This window comes from Sardina pilchardus, chromosome 10, assembly GCF_963854185.1.
Source record: "Sardina pilchardus chromosome 10, fSarPil1.1, whole genome shotgun sequence".
NCBI classification, from domain to species: Eukaryota; Metazoa; Chordata; class Actinopteri; order Clupeiformes; family Clupeidae; genus Sardina; species Sardina pilchardus.
The window spans coordinates 34,034,507-34,054,506 of record NC_085003.1 but is presented as its reverse complement, the minus strand read 5'-3'; the positions used below and the strand labels follow the sequence as shown (position 1 = coordinate 34,054,506).

The 20,000-nt window shown below is 44.9% G+C and overlaps 1 protein-coding gene across 3 annotated transcripts in view; it reads right to left on the bottom strand.

Moving 5' to 3' along the window:
• LOC134094513 (DNA-binding protein RFX7) overlaps positions 1-6,902 on the bottom strand; it is a 23,632-nt gene extending 16,730 nt beyond the window's left edge. For all 3 annotated transcript variants that reach the window (XR_009940445.1, XR_009940446.1, XM_062548054.1), the window contains exons 1-2: positions 6,495-6,902; positions 5,394-5,427 (exon numbers count right to left, since the gene is read on the bottom strand). Coding sequence is in view for 1 of the 3 variants with exons in the window: in XM_062548054.1 (XP_062404038.1) it covers positions 5,394-5,427; positions 6,495-6,631 (171 nt within the window). In the remaining 2 variants the exon portion in view is untranslated. The remainder of the gene's footprint in view (positions 1-5,393; positions 5,428-6,494) is intronic.
• Between the last annotated feature and the right edge of the window lie 13,098 nt (positions 6,903-20,000).

The window sequence follows — 20,000 nt, the reverse complement described above, 5'->3', positions numbered from 1 at the left end:
TAACCCCCTTACACACACACAAACACACACACACACACACACACACACACACACACCTTTACCATACACACACGCACTCACTAAACCCCCTTACCATACACAAACACACACACACACACACACACACACACACACACACACACACACTAACCCCCTTACAATACATCACACACACACACACACACACACACACACACACACACACACACACTAACCCACTTACCATACACACACACTAACCCCTTTACCATACACACACACACACACACACACACACACACACACACACACACACACAAACCCCCTTAGGTAAGTCTCTTTATACTGAAAATACCAACTAGATGTTTTGATCTTGATATGAGATTACCTACACTTGGTTAGATTTGACTAGATAAGCAGTTTTAGCAGATCTAACATGTGACGTCATCTAGAACATCTAGCACCTTAAAGCACCATGTCATCTAGAACATCTAGCACCTTAAAGCACCATGTCATCTAGAACATCTAGCACCTTAAAGCACGTCATCTAGAACATCTAGCACCTTAAAGCACCATGTCATCTAGAACATCTAGCACCTTAAAGCACCATGTCATCTAGAACATCTAGCACCTTAAAGCACCATGTCATCTAGAACATCTAGCACCTTAAAGCACGTCATCTAGAACATCTAGCACCTTAAAGCACCACGTCATCTAGAACAAGCACCATGTCATCTAGAACATCTAGCACCTTAAAGCACCACGTCATCTAGAACATCTAGCACCTTAAAGCACCACGTCATCTAGAACATCTAGCACCTTAAAGCACCATGTCATCTAGAACATCTAGCACCTTAAACATCTAGTACCTTAAAGCACCACGTCATCTAGAACATCTAGCACCTTAAAGCACCATGTCATCTAGAACATCTAGCACCTTAAAGCACGTCATCTAGAACATCTAGCACCTTAAAGCACCACGTCATCTAGAACAAGCACCATGTCATCTAGAACATCTAGCACCTTAAAGCACCACGTCATCTAGAACATCTAGCACCTTAAAGCACCACGTCATCTAGAACATCTAGCACCTTCAAGCACCACGTCATCTAGAACATCTAGCACCTTAGAGCACCACGCCATCTAGAACATCTAGCACCTTAAAGCACGTCATCTAGAACATCTAGCACCTTAAAGCACCACGTCATCTAGAACAAGCACCATGTCATCTAGAACATCTAGCACCTTAAAGCACCATGTCATCTAGCACCTTAAAGCACCACGTCATCTAGAACATCTAGCACCTTAAAGCACCACGTCATCTAGAACATCTAGCACCTTAAAGCACCATGTCATCTAGAACATATATCACCTTAAACATCTAGTACCTTAAAGCACCACGTCATCTAGAACATCTAGCACCTTAAAGCACCATGTCATCTAGAACAAGCACCATGTCATCTAGAACATCTAGTACCTTAAAGCACCATGTCATCTAGAACATCTGGCACCTTAAAGCACCATGTCATCTAGAACAAGCACCATGTCATCTAGAACATCTAGCACCTTAAACATCTAGTACCTTAAAGCACCACGTCATCTAGAACATCTAGCACCTTAAAGCACCACCTCATCTAGAACATCTAGCACCTTAAAGCACCACCTCATCTAGAACATCTAGCACCTTAAAGCACCATGTCATCTAGAACATCTAGCACCTTAGAGCACGTCATCTAGAACATCTAGCACCTTAGAGCACGTCATCTAGAACATCTAGCACCTTAAAGCACCACGTCATCTAGAACAAGCACCATGTCATCTAGAACATCTAGCACCTTAGAGCACCATGTCATCTAGAACATCTAGCACCTTAAAGCACCATGTCATCTAGAACATCTAGCACCTTAAAGCACCACGTCATCTAGAACATCTAGCACCTTAAACATCTAGTACCTTAAAGCACCACGTCATCTAGAACATCTAGCACCTTAAAGCACCACGTCATCTAGAACATCTAGCACCTTAAAGCACCACGCCATCTAGAACATCTAGCACCTTAAAGCACTTCTCCCAGTGATCACCCTGATCATCTCGGCCATCACACACACACACACACACACACACACTTCTCCCAGTGATCACCCTGATCATCTCGGCCATCACACACACACACACACACACACACACTTCTCCCAGTGACCACCCTGATCATCTCGGCCATCTACTCCAGTGACCACCAAGGTCAAAGGTCAAGAGCAGCAGCCAGACTCAAATGAATCTGGTGTGGCTAATCAGAGGTGGGTGTGGCTAAAATTAAGGAATTGTGGGTGTAGGAGGTACTTGACAGTGGTTGTGGTTTATACAAAATGGGTGTGGCCGTGGGGAATAGAGTGGGTGTGATTCATTGTGAGTAAGCTTATTCGGATGGAGCTGCGGCTGACTTGGAATGGCTTCATACGTCAACGTGAGCTTGAGAGTCTTACCGGGAGGGGCAAAAGTTAGACGCAGCTGCTCCCGGACAGTCCTGCCGCAGTTTGCCTGACGTGACTCGCGTGAGACATCGCGGGAGAATTTGCGGAATTTTGTGTGTAATAAATACAGTATAACTTTCATTCTCACTCATTAAAGAAGACCAACGGCAGGATCTGGATACAAGCGCAGACTCCCGCAATATTTTAAGGACATGTGACATGATGTCACGGTGGTAAATCCCACCCCGTCTGCAACCAGACGGACAGAATTCCTAACCAGTTTGCATTTTGTCAGTCCCAGCATGCATTGTGTTAAACCCAGCATGCAGCACATCAAGTCAGATCTGCGCAGATCTTCATCAAGTGGAATACGCCTCTAGTGTGTACAAAGCCAATGCAAACGCTTAATCATGAGTGTGTGCAGTCATTATATGGTGGATGAGAATCTGCAGTGGTAAGGAGTCTATGACGTTTAATTATCTGTGTATCTGTGTCTGTGTGTGTGTGTGTGTGTGTGTGTGTGTGTGTGTGTGTGTGTGTGTGTGTGTGTGTGTGTGTGTGTGTGTGATATGCAGTATATGCGTATCTGCAGTGTATATGATTAATCTCAAGTATACAACTCTAATCTGCACGGTATGTGAATCTGGAACATGTGTGGTTAATCCGGAGCATATGTGAATTTGGAGTGTGTGTGAATCTGGAGTGTGTGTGGTTACTATGGAGATCATCAAAGGAAAATTAAACAAGCAAAACCACAATATTCAGATTCTTGAGCTAGTTCATTTTTTTATGAAGAAATATTAGATTGAATATAAATTACTGAAAGAAAATATGTGGAGTGCAGTGGATTAGGCTGTCCAATCACTCAGCTGTCTTCATGGACAGCTACAGGAATCCACTCCATTCGCTGTTTTAAATAATGTTCTTCTAGCCGAGGCTGCCCAAACTAGCTCCAGAGTGGTTCAGTTTGTCATACATACACACACACACACACACTGAATGGGCACTCATACCACTACCACTTAAGTGTATGCCTCTATTTTTAATGACACCAAATTAAGGAGCATTTCCTGGTGAAACTTTCAGTTTCTTTCTCTTTCATCCGCTATTCCAGAAAATAATCTACATTCCAGCAATCCACTCGTGCCACAATATCAGACAGAAGCCGAATAATCTACATTCCAGCAATCCACTCGTTGAAGAGGCTCCTAGTTTGAGAAACGCTGCAGATCGTAGAAAGAGAAAGCCTATGTTCTGGGGACAGAACGCAGGCATGATCGTTGTTGCCACAGCCGGCGTTATATTAGCGCAAGCTTGTACGGTGCTAGCTGACAACAAAATCATGCTACTTCACTTGCTTTATTATTGAAGAGGTTCCCTCCAACTCTAACATTGGGGCGCATAAAACCCAAAGCCCCCCCCCCCCAGAGATGGAGCCAGTGGTAGGAGTCGTAGGATGCAGTGATGCACCCTGGGTAGGAGTCGTAGGATGCAGTGATGCACCCTGGGTAGGAGTCGTAGGATGCAGTGATGCACCCTGGGTAGGAGGCGTAGGATGCAGTGATGCACCCTGGGTAGGAGGCGTAGGATGCAGTGGTGCACCCTGGGTAGGAGTCGTAGGATGCAGTGGTGCACCCTGGGTAGGAGGCGTAGGATGCAGTGATGCACCCTGGGTAAAGGCCCTCTGTGTCAGGGTACAGCCCCCCCTCTCTCTCCACGTGCCAATAAGAGGAGTGATTGTTATTATTATCTATTATTATCTATGGTGACCTAATTCCATTCACCAACACTGCACACCAACACCAACACTGCACACCATTCACCAACACTGATCACCAACACTGCACACCATTCACAAACACTGATCACCAACACTGATCACCAACACCAACACCATTCACCAACACTGATCACCATTCACCAACACTGATCACCATTCAGCAACACTGCACACCAACACTGGTCATCATTCTCATCTGCTGAGAAGGTGACTGACTGTAATCTGTCACCCCTGCAGGGGAGACATATCCTGTATCTAGGCTGTGTGAATAACATGTCCCCTCTCATACACCTATTAGTAGCTCACAAACAAAACAAAGACTCTGTATGCTGCCCATGAGCTCAGAGAACAGCTGAACACCCCAATGCCCACTGCCCGCTATGCTGTAGAGAACAGCCCTATGCCCACTGCCCGCTATGCTGTAGAGAACAGCCCTATGCCCGCTATGCTGTAGAGAACAGCCCTATGCCCACTATGCTGTAGAGAACAGCCCTATGCCCACTGCCCGCTATGCTGTAGAGAACAGCCCTATGCCCGCTATGCTGTAGAGAACAGCCCTATGCCCACTTATGCCCACTATTCTGTAGAGAACAGCCCTATATGCCCACTGCCCACTATGCTGTAGAGAACAGCCCTATGCCCACTATGCTGTAGAGAACAGCCCACTGCCCACTATGCTGTAGAGAACAGCCCTATGCCCACTATGCTGTAGAGAACAGCCCTATGCCCACTGCCCACTATGCTGTAGAGAACAGCCCTATGCCCACTGCCCACTATGCTGTAGAGAACAGCCCTATGCCCACTATGCTGTAGAGAACAGCCCTATGCCCACTGCCCACTATGCTGTAGAGAACAGCCCTATGCCCACTATGCTGCAGAGAACAGCCCTATGCCCACTGCCCACTGCCCACTACTATGCTGTAGAGAACAGCCCTATGCCCACTATGCTGCAGAGAACAGCCCTATGCCCACTATGCTGTAGAGAACAGCCCTATGCCCACTGCCCACTATATAGAGAACAGCCCTATGCCCGCTATGCTGTAGAGAACAGCCCTATGCCCACTGCCCACTATGCCCACTGCCCACTATGCTGTAGAGAACAGCCCTATGCCCACTGCCCACTATGCTGTAGAGAAGGAACATGCAGCAGCTGGATTACTCACCAATATGTTGTCAACTTTTGATTGTACAGATTTGCTGGGGGGAAAAAGAGCAATATCAGGAGTGAGATGCATCATATAAAATAGTAACATCACGAGACTGCATACAGTGAGATGCATCATATAAAATAGCAACATCACGAGACTGCAGGCAGCTAAACACAGGAGCAGCCGAACGACTACAGGCGCGTGTGTGCTAGAGGTGGTTGACATCACAACTATCGCTCCTCATTTCGGGGCTCATAGTGACCCGCAACTGAGCAATATGCATCTGCAGGTCGTGAATTTTAAGCAAAGGAGCAACAGTGACGGTTGGCCAGAATTTGGTCCATCCGTTTCTTTAACAAGACCACAGGCATGAGCATCTTCAGAACAATAAAAACACACACACACACACATATATATATATATATATATATATCCGACAGACTACAACGAATGTTGGATTACTAATGCATTTAACGCCCTGCAACATCGCTTAACGTTACCATTGGCTTGTCAGGTGTTGGTTGCAGGCCAGCATCATAAAACGCGACTTCGCTTCGCTAGCGTCAAGCTTTAAAGCCAGTCAACCTGGGCTTTAAATTACAGTCTTCTGGCATCCAGCAGTGCTGTCGAGGGGTGTCACACCCGCAATCACACAGCTCATCTAGACACATTAATAACTGAACGATGTCATCAATGGTCGGTGACTAAAATACCCTCGCTGTTCAGCATAGTGTAACCTCTTTACGAAGCTAGCCAATGTTAACCTGTATCACAACACAAATAATGATGGCTAGCAAGCTAGCTTTAACCTTTTTAACGGCAGGTTGTCCAGGTTCAGCAGCTCAATGGCTAACGAGCTATTATTTCCCTATCAAACACATGGATGAACTGTCTTCCGAGACATACAGTCTTGCATATATTTCTATTCTGCAACATACAGAACAGATGTGTGCAACGTTAACGACGGAAATTACCCAATTGCAGAACAGCTAACATTAGCTTGATCTGTCAACATGTTTTCAATGAGCATCTAGCTAACCTTAGCTACGCCAGCTATCCTATCCTTTTAACAAACTGCAGGCATTGCACCCTGACGTTCGCTTACGACTAGCTTACCAAATAGAATTCTTTATCTTGTTGTACTGCAGGGTACTGGCTTCGGGCCCCTGGAGTCCTGGCACTATCGTTGGAAGAGAGCCCAGTCCCGTGTTAGGGTTCTGCAGCTGGCCACCTTGTTGTTGATCATCAGCCATCACGGTGATAGTCTTGAGGGGAGGGGGTAGAGCTTTAACGTGTAGGCCTCATCAGAGACCTTGCGAGATCAGTTCTCCGGGTGTGCATAACGCTGGACTACTGTCTGCAAAAGCATTACGGTGGCACGTCCTTAGATCAACCAGAGAAATCCACGGTGCATTATGGCCAGAGTCTATATTTGTAAATGCATTTCAGCATGCGGACGGGGTCGGAATCAGAAAAAAATAAAAATTCCACTGCAGCAAACAGCACGCGAGCAGCCGCCTCGGACGGTGCTGCTGCGGCCAGGCAGCGGTGGCGCATGCGCACTGCTGGAAGCTGAGCAGCAGCAGTAGCCAAGGCTGCGATCTCTCAGGTACCCGCTGCACCGGGGACGGATTGGGATCGGTTATGGTACCCACTGCACCGGGGATGTGATCGGTTATGGAACCCACTACACGGAAAATATTGTTATGATATAAGCCATTTCCACACGATTTGTAAGCGAATGAACTCACAATTCTAACATCTTCATGCTGCGCATCGTTTATGCAAATTATATATTTTAGCCTAATGGAAAATGCATGGCTATCAGACAAGCCGGCATAAATGAAGACGGCTTCATATTTAACTTCAAGTGTTTAATGTAATTTCTGGTTTGGCACATAGCTAGGCCTACCTGTCATATCTGATGTTGCCTACATTACGGTGAAATTGTTCCAATTCAACAATAATAGCCCATTTTTCTGTAGGCCTAACCTTATTAGATAGGCTACTTTCAATGCATCAAACACATGTGCCCAATTGCCATTAGTGATATGAAACAACCATCATCGGAGCATGCGCATAATGACCAAACTAGAAGATGTGGCCTACCTACAGCCACATCACTGGTGATCCAGTGAGAACTTCACTACTGTACCTGACACTCAAAAATCATCTCGTAACACCAATTTGCCATTTCTCTACACGTATCCCGCCCATTCTGCGGTCAAGAGTCGACACATTGTGCCAATCATGAACTGTGATCTCTCTGCTGGAGCGAGGGTGGTGTTGTGGAAACTTGTGCCCGTGCAGTTCTGCAGAACAGATGCCCAGGAGGTGCCCAGGAAGTGCCCAGGAGGTGCCCAGGAAGTGCACAGGAAGTGCCCAGGAAGTGCCCAGGGCATGTTGCGTTTTGACTGGCGTGCCGTGTAGAGGGACCTGCCTAAAAGGACTTCGCTGGCGGACGGTGACGGTGATGGAAGTGTGTGTGAGTGTGAGTGAGTCAGTGTGTGGCGGTGGCGTGAGTGAGTGTGTGTGTGTGTGGTGGCAGATGATCGGTGATGGAGGTGTGTGTGGTGGTGGTGGTGGCGGCATGAGTGTGTGCGTGTGTGTGTGTGTGGTGGAGGTGTGAGTGAGTGAGTGAGAGTGTGGTGGGGGTGTGAGTGAGTGTGAGTGTGTGGTGTGTGAGTGGTGTGTTGTGTCTTTTTACTGTGTTGTCGCTTTAAGCAGGCCCGGACACTAATTGCCTGATAGACGTCGCGCAGGACTGCAATTCCCGGCAATCCAAGCTGCGCATAAAAGCGGCCTTCAACCTGCGCGTCACTCTCTGACATCTCTGACCTATCTGACCTCTCTGGCTCCTCTGACTCATCTGACCTCTCTGAACGGACCTGCGCAAATGGGCGAAAGTGCTTGAGACAGCGGTGTGTGAGACTGCTCATACTCAGCACGAGACAAACGTCACGCCTTCAGCGCTTTATTCAAAATGGACTATAACAATTGTTCTCTAACGAACTTGTGAAACTTCAATAAAATCTATGAAGAGAATTTTCCTGTCTGACCAGTCTAAATCCACCACATTTTTGGTGCCGAAACCCGGGAGAAGAGGGAAAAGAAGGATCTGGAGGGAAAAAGACGAGAAGAAGATTCCCTACCTGAGACGTGGATTACCTGAGTGACTACAGGTGTGGACAGGTGAGCACCGAAGAAGAGAACAATGGATAAGCTTCCAAGATTGAAGAAAGTGCGAGGAACAATTAGAACAGCAGTGACAAAGTTAGTTAATAGAATTGCCGAAGAATTACGGAAAGAAGAGCCAAATCCAGAGACTCTTGAAGAATGGAACGAGCAATTAAGTCATAGAGAAAGTTCACTGCAAGAATTGGATCTAGAAATAGAGAGAAATACGCCAACGGATGAGTTGGAAGATGAGGTGAATGGAGCCATGCAATATGTGGATGAAATAAAAATTGCTTATCTGCGCACAAAGAAGTTTTTGGAAAAAATCAGAGATGATGAAAGCGATACATCTTCGCAGACAACAAACCAGACGAATAGAATTCCAGTGATGAAACTACCAAAGCTGTCGATTGAACACTTCAGTGGAGACATAAGTAAGTGGCAAAACTTTTGGAGCCAGTTTACGAGTGCAATTCATGACAACGAGCATTTAAGAAAAGTTGATAAGTTTAATTATCTCAAATCATTTCTTAATGGTAATGCAGCGAAAGTTGTAGCAGGCTTATCATTGACCGAAGCAAATTATGATCATGCAATCAAAATGCTGCTGAAAAGATTTGGAAGAAAAGATTTGGTTATTAATGCTCATATGAACAAGTTGCTCAATTTGACTCCAGTTAGAAAGGCAACAGACATTGTAGCGCTACGCAACTTATACGATGAATGCGAAGTTCAAGTACGTAGCTTAGACGCAATGGGAGTGGTATCAGATGCCTACGGCTGTTTACTCTGCCCTATCTTGATGAAAATGATTCCTGAAGAAATAACCCTCGAATTCACGAAACAACTGAAGGAAGAAAAAGCTCTGAATGTAAAGGACTTAATGGATTTCTTACAGAAGGAAGTTGTCAGTAGAGAACGAACTGCCTGTGTAGCCCAGCGACAAACGGGCCCTGTGTTAGAAAAAGACTCCTTACGAGACCGAGATAAAAGAGTGTTTGAGAGAAGAAACAGTTATGCTCCAACATCAGCTACATTTCATGTGTCCGCTAGAGAAGACTCACACTGTTTATTTTGTAACGAAAAAACACACAAGTCAAGAGAATGCAATGTGCACAGTGTGGAAGCGAGGAGAGACAAGCTGCGCAAACAAGGCCGATGTTTTGTATGCCTAGGTGCGAAACATATCGCTCGCAACTGTAGAGCGCAAGGAATACAATGCGAAGGTTGCGGCAGAAGACATCACAAAACTGTTTGCTTTCAACATGCCTTAAGCACTGTAACTTCACATACACCTGAAGTAGGCTTATCAGATACAGTAGTGTCAGTATCCCCAGTACAGTCAAGTCATAGTGGCACAACATTCTTGCAGACAGCAATAGTCTGGATTGAAACGCCAATGCAAGACCAGCTTGTCAGATGTCTACTGGATGGAGGTAGCCAAAGAAGTTTCATACAGGAGAACATATCAAGGGCACTAAATCTGCCAGTTATTGGTGAAGAAACACTCAATCTGCACACATTTGCATCAGCGACTTCAAAATTGATCAAATGCAGAAAGGTACAAGTACGACTGAGAAATATTAAAACAGAGCAAAATGTAATTCTAGAGTTACTAGAAACCCCGCATGTTTGTACTTCTAAATTGCAAATTGCAGATCAGAACATCCGAAAGATACTGGAAGAAAAAGGACGTCAAGTGGCGGACGTGCCGATTCGAGGCATGGAGAACGAGGAGCTTGGAATTCTCATAGGAGGGGACTACTACTGGAAAATTGTGACCGGACAGATGGAGCGCTTAAGTGACTCGCTGGTAGCAATAGAAAGCAAGTTTGGATGGTTGCTACAAGGGACAGCGACAGTGCTGAAAGTCACTACAGAACCTGTGGACATTGAAGTGCTACATGTCAGTGTAGCCGAAGACGTTTCACTATCCAATCAGCTGCGCTGTTTTTGGGAAACTGAGTCCATAGGAATATACCCAGAAAAGGAATCACGTGTCATTGAAAATGAGGCCATTCAGAAGTTTAAAAGAACAGTGATCAATAAGGGAGGCAGGTACGAAGTGGGTTTGCCTTGGAAGGAAAATCACTGTGAATTGGCATCAAATTGGACTGTAGCTAAACGCAGATTCACCAATCTGACCAAGAAATTTAGCAAGGAACAGTCTCTTTACGAGAGGTATGACGCAGTGATGCAAGACTACTTGCGGGAAGGAATAATTGAAGAAGTGACCAGTGAAAATTCAGCCAACACAGTGAGTCCTATTTACTATATGCCCCATCATGCTGTGGTGAAAGAAGACAGAGCTACAACCAAAGTGCGTGTAGTGTTTGATGCGTCTTCTCATGAGAATAATAGTCCATCTCTAAATCAATGTGTATTAGCAGGCCCAAATCTGAATCCTGAACTTTTGAGTATACTTTTAAGATTCCGTGAACACAAAGTGGCACTGATGGCAGATATTACCAAGGCATTTTTACAAATTTTATTGAATGAACAAGATCGAGATGCTTTGAGGTTTTTATGGACTAAGGACAAGCCAAGTAACAGTGAAGAAGCCAATCTCATAACCTTGAGAATGACTCGAGTCCCATTCGGAGTGACATCAAGCCCTTTTCTGCTGGCAGCGACAATCAGACATCATCTTGAGAGGTACGAAACCATCTATCCAGAAGTGGTCAACATTATGAGAGAAAGTCTTTATGTTGATGATTTGATTACTGGAGCTGCAGATGTAAAATCAGCGGAAAACCTAGCGCTAAAAGCGAAAGAAATAATGTCTACCGCCGGAATGGTGCTTTGTAAGTGGAAAACGAACGCAAAAGAATTGCAAGAAAAATGGCTGCATACAGAGTTCATAGAAAAAGCAGAAATCAAAGGCCAATCAACATTGAAAGTGCTTGGAATCACATGGAAAACTGACAATGATGAATTTACATTTGAAGTGGACGACTTGGTACAGTTTTTGGCAAAGAAAGTCAATTCAAAACGTGGAGTGTTACAATCAGCTGCTAGACTGTTTGATCCAATCGGATTTTTATCCCCATTCACTATCAGGATAAAATGCCTTTTTCAGGAGTTATGGCAAAGAGGAATCGAGTGGGATGAAGAACTTCCAGAAGATCTGAGTGAAAAATGGGAACAGTGGTGTACAGAGATACCAACTTTACAACAGCTATCTGTGCAACGAAGATATGATTCACTGCCAGAAGGTGAGCCCATTCAAGTTAAAGAAGTGCATGTGTTCTGCGATGCTAGTCAAAAAGCATATTGCGCAGCAGCGTATATGCGCATAGCCAATGCAGACGGTTATTGCAGCAGTAGTTTAATCGCAGCAAAAACAAGAGTAGCCCCATTAAAGCCAACTACTTTACCCAGACTTGAGCTCTTAGGAGCAGTGATTGGAGCAAGACTAGGAACGTATGTCATCACACATTTGAAGTTGGATAAAAGCAATCTGAAACTTTGGACGGATTCCATGATAACGCTACATTGGATAAAGAGCAACGCAAAAGAATGGAAACCATTTGTAGCCAACCGTGTGTCAGAAATCCAAAAATTGACAATGCCAGAAAATTGGAAACATTGTAAAGGCCAGGACAACCCAGCAGATCTCGGTACAAGAGGGATATCTGTAGATTCCATGATTGAAGCCGACCTATGGTGGCAAGGGCCGCAGTGGCTACATGAGCTCGAAGCGCAAGAGCTGGAGATGGAGTCAACAGAACCAACGGAGATCGCTGAAGGTATTTCTCAAAATCAAGTCACAGCAAACAAGGTAAACGAAAACGACATTAAAGAACCAATGTTTGATTTGAACAAGTATAGTGATTTGCAAAAGGTATTGAGAATAACTTCATGGATTAAAAGATTCATTCATAATGCGAGACATGCAGAAAAGTTGAACGGAGAATTGAGTGCAGAAGAAATAAGAAATGCTCAATTATATTGGATTTTAAATACGCAAAATCAAAGCTTCCCTGCAGATATGGAAAACTTGCGTGCTGGAAAGGAACTTACACGAACATCTAAACTGTTAAATCTTAACCCCTTTCTTGACGATGCAGGAATCTTGCGAGTTGGAGGACGCTTGCAGAAGAGCACTTTGCCGCATGAGGTGAAACACCCATGGATTCTTCCAACTAACCACAGATTCTCAGAATTGATTGTGAGAAAAGCGCACGAAGAGGTACTGCATTCTGGAGTAAGAGACACGCTTACGCAAGTAAGAGAAACAAGCTGGATTTTACGTGGACGACAACTGTGCAAGAAAGTGGTGCTGAGATGTTTGGTGTGCCGCAAGTCAAAAGTCAAGCCGAGCCAACAGCGCGAAGCTCCGCTACCCAAAGAACGAATTACAGAAGCTCAACCATTTGAGGTAACGGGTATTGACTTTGCTGGTCCATTATATATCAAACCTAATCACAAGAAGACATACATAGCCTTATTTACATGTGCTGTAACAAGAGCTGTGCATTTGGAACTAGTTTCAGACTTGACCACAGAAGCTTTTTTAATGGCATTTAAGCGATTTATCGCTAGAAGAGGAATATGTAACACAATTTATTCTGATAATGCGAAGACTTTTAAAAGAGCTGACAAAGATCTTAAAGAGATGTGGCAAGTAATGAAGAGCAAGGATTTGCAAGTTTTGTTCGCAGGAAAACAAATAACATGGAGATACATCGTTGAGAGAGCGGCCTGGTGGGGAGGATTTTGGGAACGATTGGTACGCACTGTGAAGACCTGTGTTCGCAAAATACTGGGTAGAGCATGCCTGACGTTCGAAGAACTGCAAACAATTATCATTGAAGTGGAAGCAGTAATTAATTCACGTCCGTTAACCTATCTGTACCCAGACAGTGAAGAATTGTTGCCTCTAACCCCTGCACACTTTTTAGTAGGAAAGAGACTGACAACCTTACCCCCGCAGCCAAGTCCGACAGATGTGCAAGGAGCGAACGCCGAAGCATTGACCAAAAGGTGGAGATACAGACAGCGGATCATCGAATCGTTTTGGAAACGCTGGAGAAATGAATATCTACTACAATTAAGGTCAGCACATACAGTGAAACATGTTAATACATCTCAATTCAAAGTTGGAGACATTGTATTAATTCAAGAGGATAAAATCCCAAGACACATGTGGAAGTTAGGAAAAGTTGAAGAGTTGTTTATTGGAAGAGACGGTCATGTAAGATCATGTCAAGTAAGAACTTCAACAAATGTTTTAAGAAGACCCATACAGTTATTGTATAACCTGGAGCTGTAAATGATGAACATAGCTCTCCGACCTGGTTCATCGGGCCGGAGTGTGTTGTGTCTTTTTACTGTGTTGTCGCTTTAAGCAGGCCCGGACACTAATTGCCTGATAGACGTCGCGCAGGACTGCAATTCCCGGCAATCCAAGCTGCGCATAAAAGCGGCCTTCAACCTGCGCGTCACTCTCTGACATCTCTGACCTATCTGACCTCTCTGGCTCCTCTGACTCATCTGACCTCTCTGAACGGACCTGCGCAAATGGGCGAAAGTGCTTGAGACAGCGGTGTGTGAGACTGCTCATACTCAGCACGAGACAAACGTCACGCCTTCAGCGCTTTATTCAAAATGGACTATAACAATTGTTCTCTAACGAACTTGTGAAACTTCAATAAAATCTATGAAGAGAATTTTCCTGTCTGACCAGTCTAAATCCACCACATGGTGGTTGATGATTGGACAGATAAGGGAGAGGACTGGACCTCACAAAGAGAAGAGAGAAGCCTCCACACACACACACGCTAGCCCAGCTCCTTAACCACTACACCACTACACTACCACCACATCACACACACACACACACACACACACACACACACACTACTGCACGCTAGCCCAGCTCCTTAACCACTACACCACTACACTACCACCACACCACACCACACACACACACACACACACACACACACTACTGCACGCTAGCCCAGCTCCTTAACCAGGACGCTCGCACCGCCCCAGCTCCTGTGGTGAGGTACTTATTTACTTTACTTCCTTTTGTTCCCTTACTTCAGCAGATGCTGTCCTCCCACTACAGAGGATCAGATCAGCTGACTCCAGGCTCCTGGCATCCTCACACACACGCTCTGGCCACTAGAGGGAGATAGAGGTTGGGTTACACTACTAGGGTGGCACAGTTGATATCGAGGGCACATTGTTTGCAGGATGGGCTTTGCTCGCGCCAGGTTGCTCTTGCAGAAGATCTATGATTTACAGCATTCTGATTGACAGTGCGCTGAGGTCAAAGTTCAAGGTCGAACTTTGACCTCGGCCCTCGCAGGAGCAGCTTTGCTTGGCACAGCAGCAGAGCAGTTCAGAGCAGTTCAGACCAGTTCAGAGCAGTTCAGACCAGTTCAGAGCAGTGAGTCGGGGTCCAGAAAGATGAGGTTAGAGTTCCACAGCGTTCTCGGACTCTTCTTCGGAACAGACTAGTGAGTGTAACACGCTTCTGATTGGGCGCTGCTCCCATGGCAACGCTGAGGACTATGGGTATCTGTAACACACACACACACCATGAACCGTCAACACACACACACACACGCCATGAACCGTCAACACACACACATACACCATGAACCATCATAACACACATACACACACACACACACACACACACGCCATGAACCGTCATCACACACACACACACACACACACACACGCCATGAACCGTCAGCACAAACACACACACACACACACACCATGAACTGTCAACACACACACACGCCATGAACCGTCAACACACACACACACACACACACACACACCATGAACCGTCAACACACACACATACTATGAACTGTCAACACACACAGACACACACACCATGAACCGTCAACACACACACACACACACCATGAACCGTCAACACACACAGTGCCACACACACTCAACAGCCCCCTTTGACATGACCAACGGTAACATACATCCACACACACCACATCCACATCCACATCCACATCCACACACACACACACACACACACACACACACACACACGCTCAGTTATAAGCATCAGGATGTGCCACAGTGCACTGGCATGCCTGCTGCCTGAGTGGAGTGAATGCAATTATGTGTTTGTCCAGCAGAGGGCGATATCCACATATAGGGCACTAAGAGGAGGCCAACAGAATGACAACAGCCTGTGTTGGTGTACGCACACACGCACGCGCGCACACACAATCAGCCGTCGTCTAGCGCTGGATATGAGTATGGTCACTGCCGTCTCACCTGAGCGACATCAGAGTTCTCCTACCTAGCATGTCCACGGGTGAGAATTGTTTTTTCTGATGCCAATGTGTGTGTGTATGTGTGTGTGTGTGTGTGTGTGTGTGTGTGTGCGTGTGTGTGCGTGTGTGTGTCAGCTGGTGATGTAGGAGTCGAGGGGATCGTGTGTGTGTGTGTCCATTTTTTTTATTATTATTTTATAACAATAGCATCAATATCTAGTCTGTAAAGCCCACAGTTTGATATTTCTGGTGTTCATGAGGGTGTTGCTGGTGTCTGAGACTGATGTTGTGAACTGACCCTTTAATTGTGCCATTCATGAGACTGCATATGTTGTGAACTGACCCTTTAATTGTGCCATTCATGAGACTGCATATGTTGTCAGCTAACCCTTTAATTGTGGTGTTCATAGTTCTCTTCTAATATGTTACACTCCATAGGGCATCTAGTTATCCTCTAATATGTTACACTCCATAGGGCATCTAGTTCTCTTCTAATATGTTACACTCCATAGGGCATCTAGTTATCCTCTAATATGTTACACTCCATAGGGCATCTAGTTCTCTTCTAATATGTTACACTCCATAGGGCATCTAGTTATCCTCTAATATGTTGCACTCCATAGGGCATCTAGTTCTCTTCTAATATGTTACACTCCATAGGGCATCTAGTTATCCTCTAATATGTTGCACTCCATAGGGCATCTAGTTCTCTTCTAATATGTTACACTCCATAGGGCATCTAGTTATCCTCTAATATGTTGCACTCCATAGGGCATCTAGTTCTCTTCTAATATGTTACACTCCATAGGGCATCTAGTTATCCTCTAATATGTTACACTCCATAGGGCATCTAGTTATCCTCTAATATGTTGCACTCCATAGGGCATCTAGTTATCCTCTAATATGTAACACTCCATAGGGCTTCCCAAACTAGACCAGGACTATCACTAAATCATTACCAAAACAGCTGATTGTCTTCTTTTGAATTATTTGTTTACTTTTCCAATTTTTATTGTACTTGTTTGTCCAGAGTTCAGTTGACAGGCCACTCATAGGACTGCAGGCGTGAGAGAGATTTTATTTTCTAAAACAAAAGAGAGAGAGAGAGATATTTTATTATCTAAAACAAAAGACACAGAGAGAGATTTTATTATCTTAAACAAAAGAGAGAGAGAGATTTTATTATCTAAAACAAAATAGAGAGATTTTACCGTATTATCTCAAATAATATCGCTTTGGACAAAGGCGTCTGCTAAATAACCATAACCATAACCATAACCATAACCAAATAAAAGAGAGAGAGAGATTTTATGATCTGACACAAATGATTAAAGGTGTTTCCTTCTGTATACGCTACAAGCTGAGCGTTATAGGATGCAGTGTATTCATTTAGGTGACATGTACTTCTGTAGACATACTGTATGACTACACACTATCAGCCTATAGGTGACATGTACTTCTGTATACTGTATGACTACACACTATCAGCCTATAGGTGACATGTACTTCTGTATACTGTATGACTATACACTATCAGCCTATAGGTGACATGTACTTCTGTATACTGTATGACTATACACTATCAGCCTATAGGTGACATGTACTTCTGTATACATACTGTATGACTATACACTATCAGCCTATAGGTGACATGTACTTCTGTATACATACTGTATGACTATACACTACATACTGTATGACTATACACTATCAGCCTTTCCGCAAAGGTGTTGAATACATGTCCATTTAGAATTTGAAATAAAGACACTCGGTGAAAACTTTGTGATTTCATCCATTTCTGGCCTGAATTGAGGAGCAGACGGGACTGCAGTGTCCTGCTAAGGGCTGCACATGAGGATAACACTGGTCAACATGTTTCACTCTTTTCTGACATGTTCTTGACAAAAACAATTTGAATACAGTTTGATGTTGCGTCCACAAATATAATACTGGTCAACTGTTGAAAGAGGAGAGCATGATCCAGACACACACACACACACACACACACACACACACACACACACACACACACACACACACACACACACACACACACACACACACACACACACACACAAAATACTGGTTACAGCTGTTGAAAGAGGAGAGCATGAACACAACAATCATGCTGGAGACAATGTGGTTTCTTGGAGCTGTAAGAATATAGAGCCTTACAGCTATCAGCAGTATGGGGGTACACTAGTGGGCAGTATAGGGGTACACTAGTGGGCAGTATGGGGGTACACTAGTGGGCAGTATGGTGGGCAGTATTGGGGTACACTAGTGGGCAGTATGGGGGTACACTAGTGGGCAGTATGGGGGTACACTAGTGGGCAGTATGAGGGTACACTAGTGGGCAGTATGGGGGTACACTAGTGGGCAGTATGGGGGTACACTAGTGGGCAGTATGGGGGTACACTAGTGGGCAGTATGGGGGTACACTAGTGGGCAGTATGGGGGTACACTAGTGGGCAGTATGGGGGTACTCTAGCATGTGTGATGTATGGGGGTACACAGTGCTGCCAGCATGGGCATCTGTTCTGGAGATTATTACAAGTTTTGAGCAACAATGTTGCCACCCAGACTGCGTTTATTCAGGCAAGGCCTTGAGTAGTTCATGAAAGTGGTGCCAAGAGTATTTATCTATACGTATTCTTATACTTGTACTTATCTCATGAAAGCAGTGCCAAGAGTATTTATCTATACGTATTCTTATACTTGTACTTATCTCATGAAAGCAGTGCCAAGAGTATTTATTTATACGTATTCTTATACTGGTACTTATCTCATGAAAGCAGTGCCAAGAGTATTTATCTATACGTATTCTTATACTGGTACTTATCTCATGAAAGCAATGCCAAGAGTATTTATCTATACGTATTCTTATACTGGTACTTATCTCATGAAAGCAGTGCCAAGAGTATTTATCTATACGTATTCTTATACTGGTACTTATCTCATGAAAGCAGTGCCCACTGCCTTGTGCACATGTTGCAGCAGTTAGCCCAAGGCCCCACAGAAGAGTCAGGAGCTAAACAGCCTGCAGTCCACATCTCCCACACCGGGGGCATCAGGAGAGAAGAGACTGATTAGCCTGTTGAGCAACTGAACCCTATGAGCCAAGAATGAGACAGCTACAACAGCTCTGCTGTATCGTTGCATTAGAATAGAAGCGGAGATGCGTTAGCTGCATAGCTGCTATATCGTGCGCTGCTCGGTCTTGAGTTGGGAACATCGGCTCGTTCTTGAGCAGGGCGTGTTGCTCCTTTGGGATTGCGCAGCATTTTTGTTGATGGTTCAGTGTGTGTGTGTGTGAGAGAGAAAGAGAGAGAGAGAGAGAGAGAGAGAGAGAGAGAGAGAGAGAGAGAGAGAGAGAGAGAGAGAGAGAGAGAGAGAGATGGTTCAGAGAGCTGTCATCCCTGCCCACTGGGCGTCCGTCCGCGGGAGGAGAGCTGGAGGAGTGTCCTTCACTTCAGACTTCTGAGTTACTTCTTCAGCGAGTCTCCTTTCTACGCGCTGCCAACATGAATGGCTGAAACTTGGCATCGAAATTACTTTTTCCCTCTGAAACAACAAACCGTTAGATTATGCTCAAACGACCTTACGAGCTGGCGAGAACATTGGTAAGTATAGGCTACTACACGCTGCTCTTTCTCATAGCTGTCATACTTCATACATCGAGTGTGTGTAGCCCTGTGTGTGTGTGTGTGTGTGTGTGTGTGTGTGTGGCCGTTAATTGGCTTCTAACCTCATAGAAAGTTGTTTTACACATAGGCTAGTCAGATGATGCTCAGTTGTGTCACTGTGCAACAAGTCTTAGGCTGTTTTAAAATGTGATTAATATAATCAATAAAATTCATCCTGTTGTTTTTATTTTTCACGACAATTTAAGTTACTTAAATGACAGAGAGAATGTAAACAGTTAGTTGTAAGCTGTTAACGTTTCTCAAACAATCGCAAGAGCTGAAAAGTTACATTGATAGTGCTTGGGATGAGATGTCATCCAAGAGAGTCACCCTGCACGGCGCTGGACTGGCTAGTAGAAGTCGTCATCCTGAGGGCAGGACAATAGTCTAGTGTTGACACAACATCGCCCGTCTGTTCTCACGGGAGAACTGAAGTACGGCACTCGCTAGCGTCCTGCGGGATGACGCGCCGCTATTGTTTCTCAGCGCGAGTG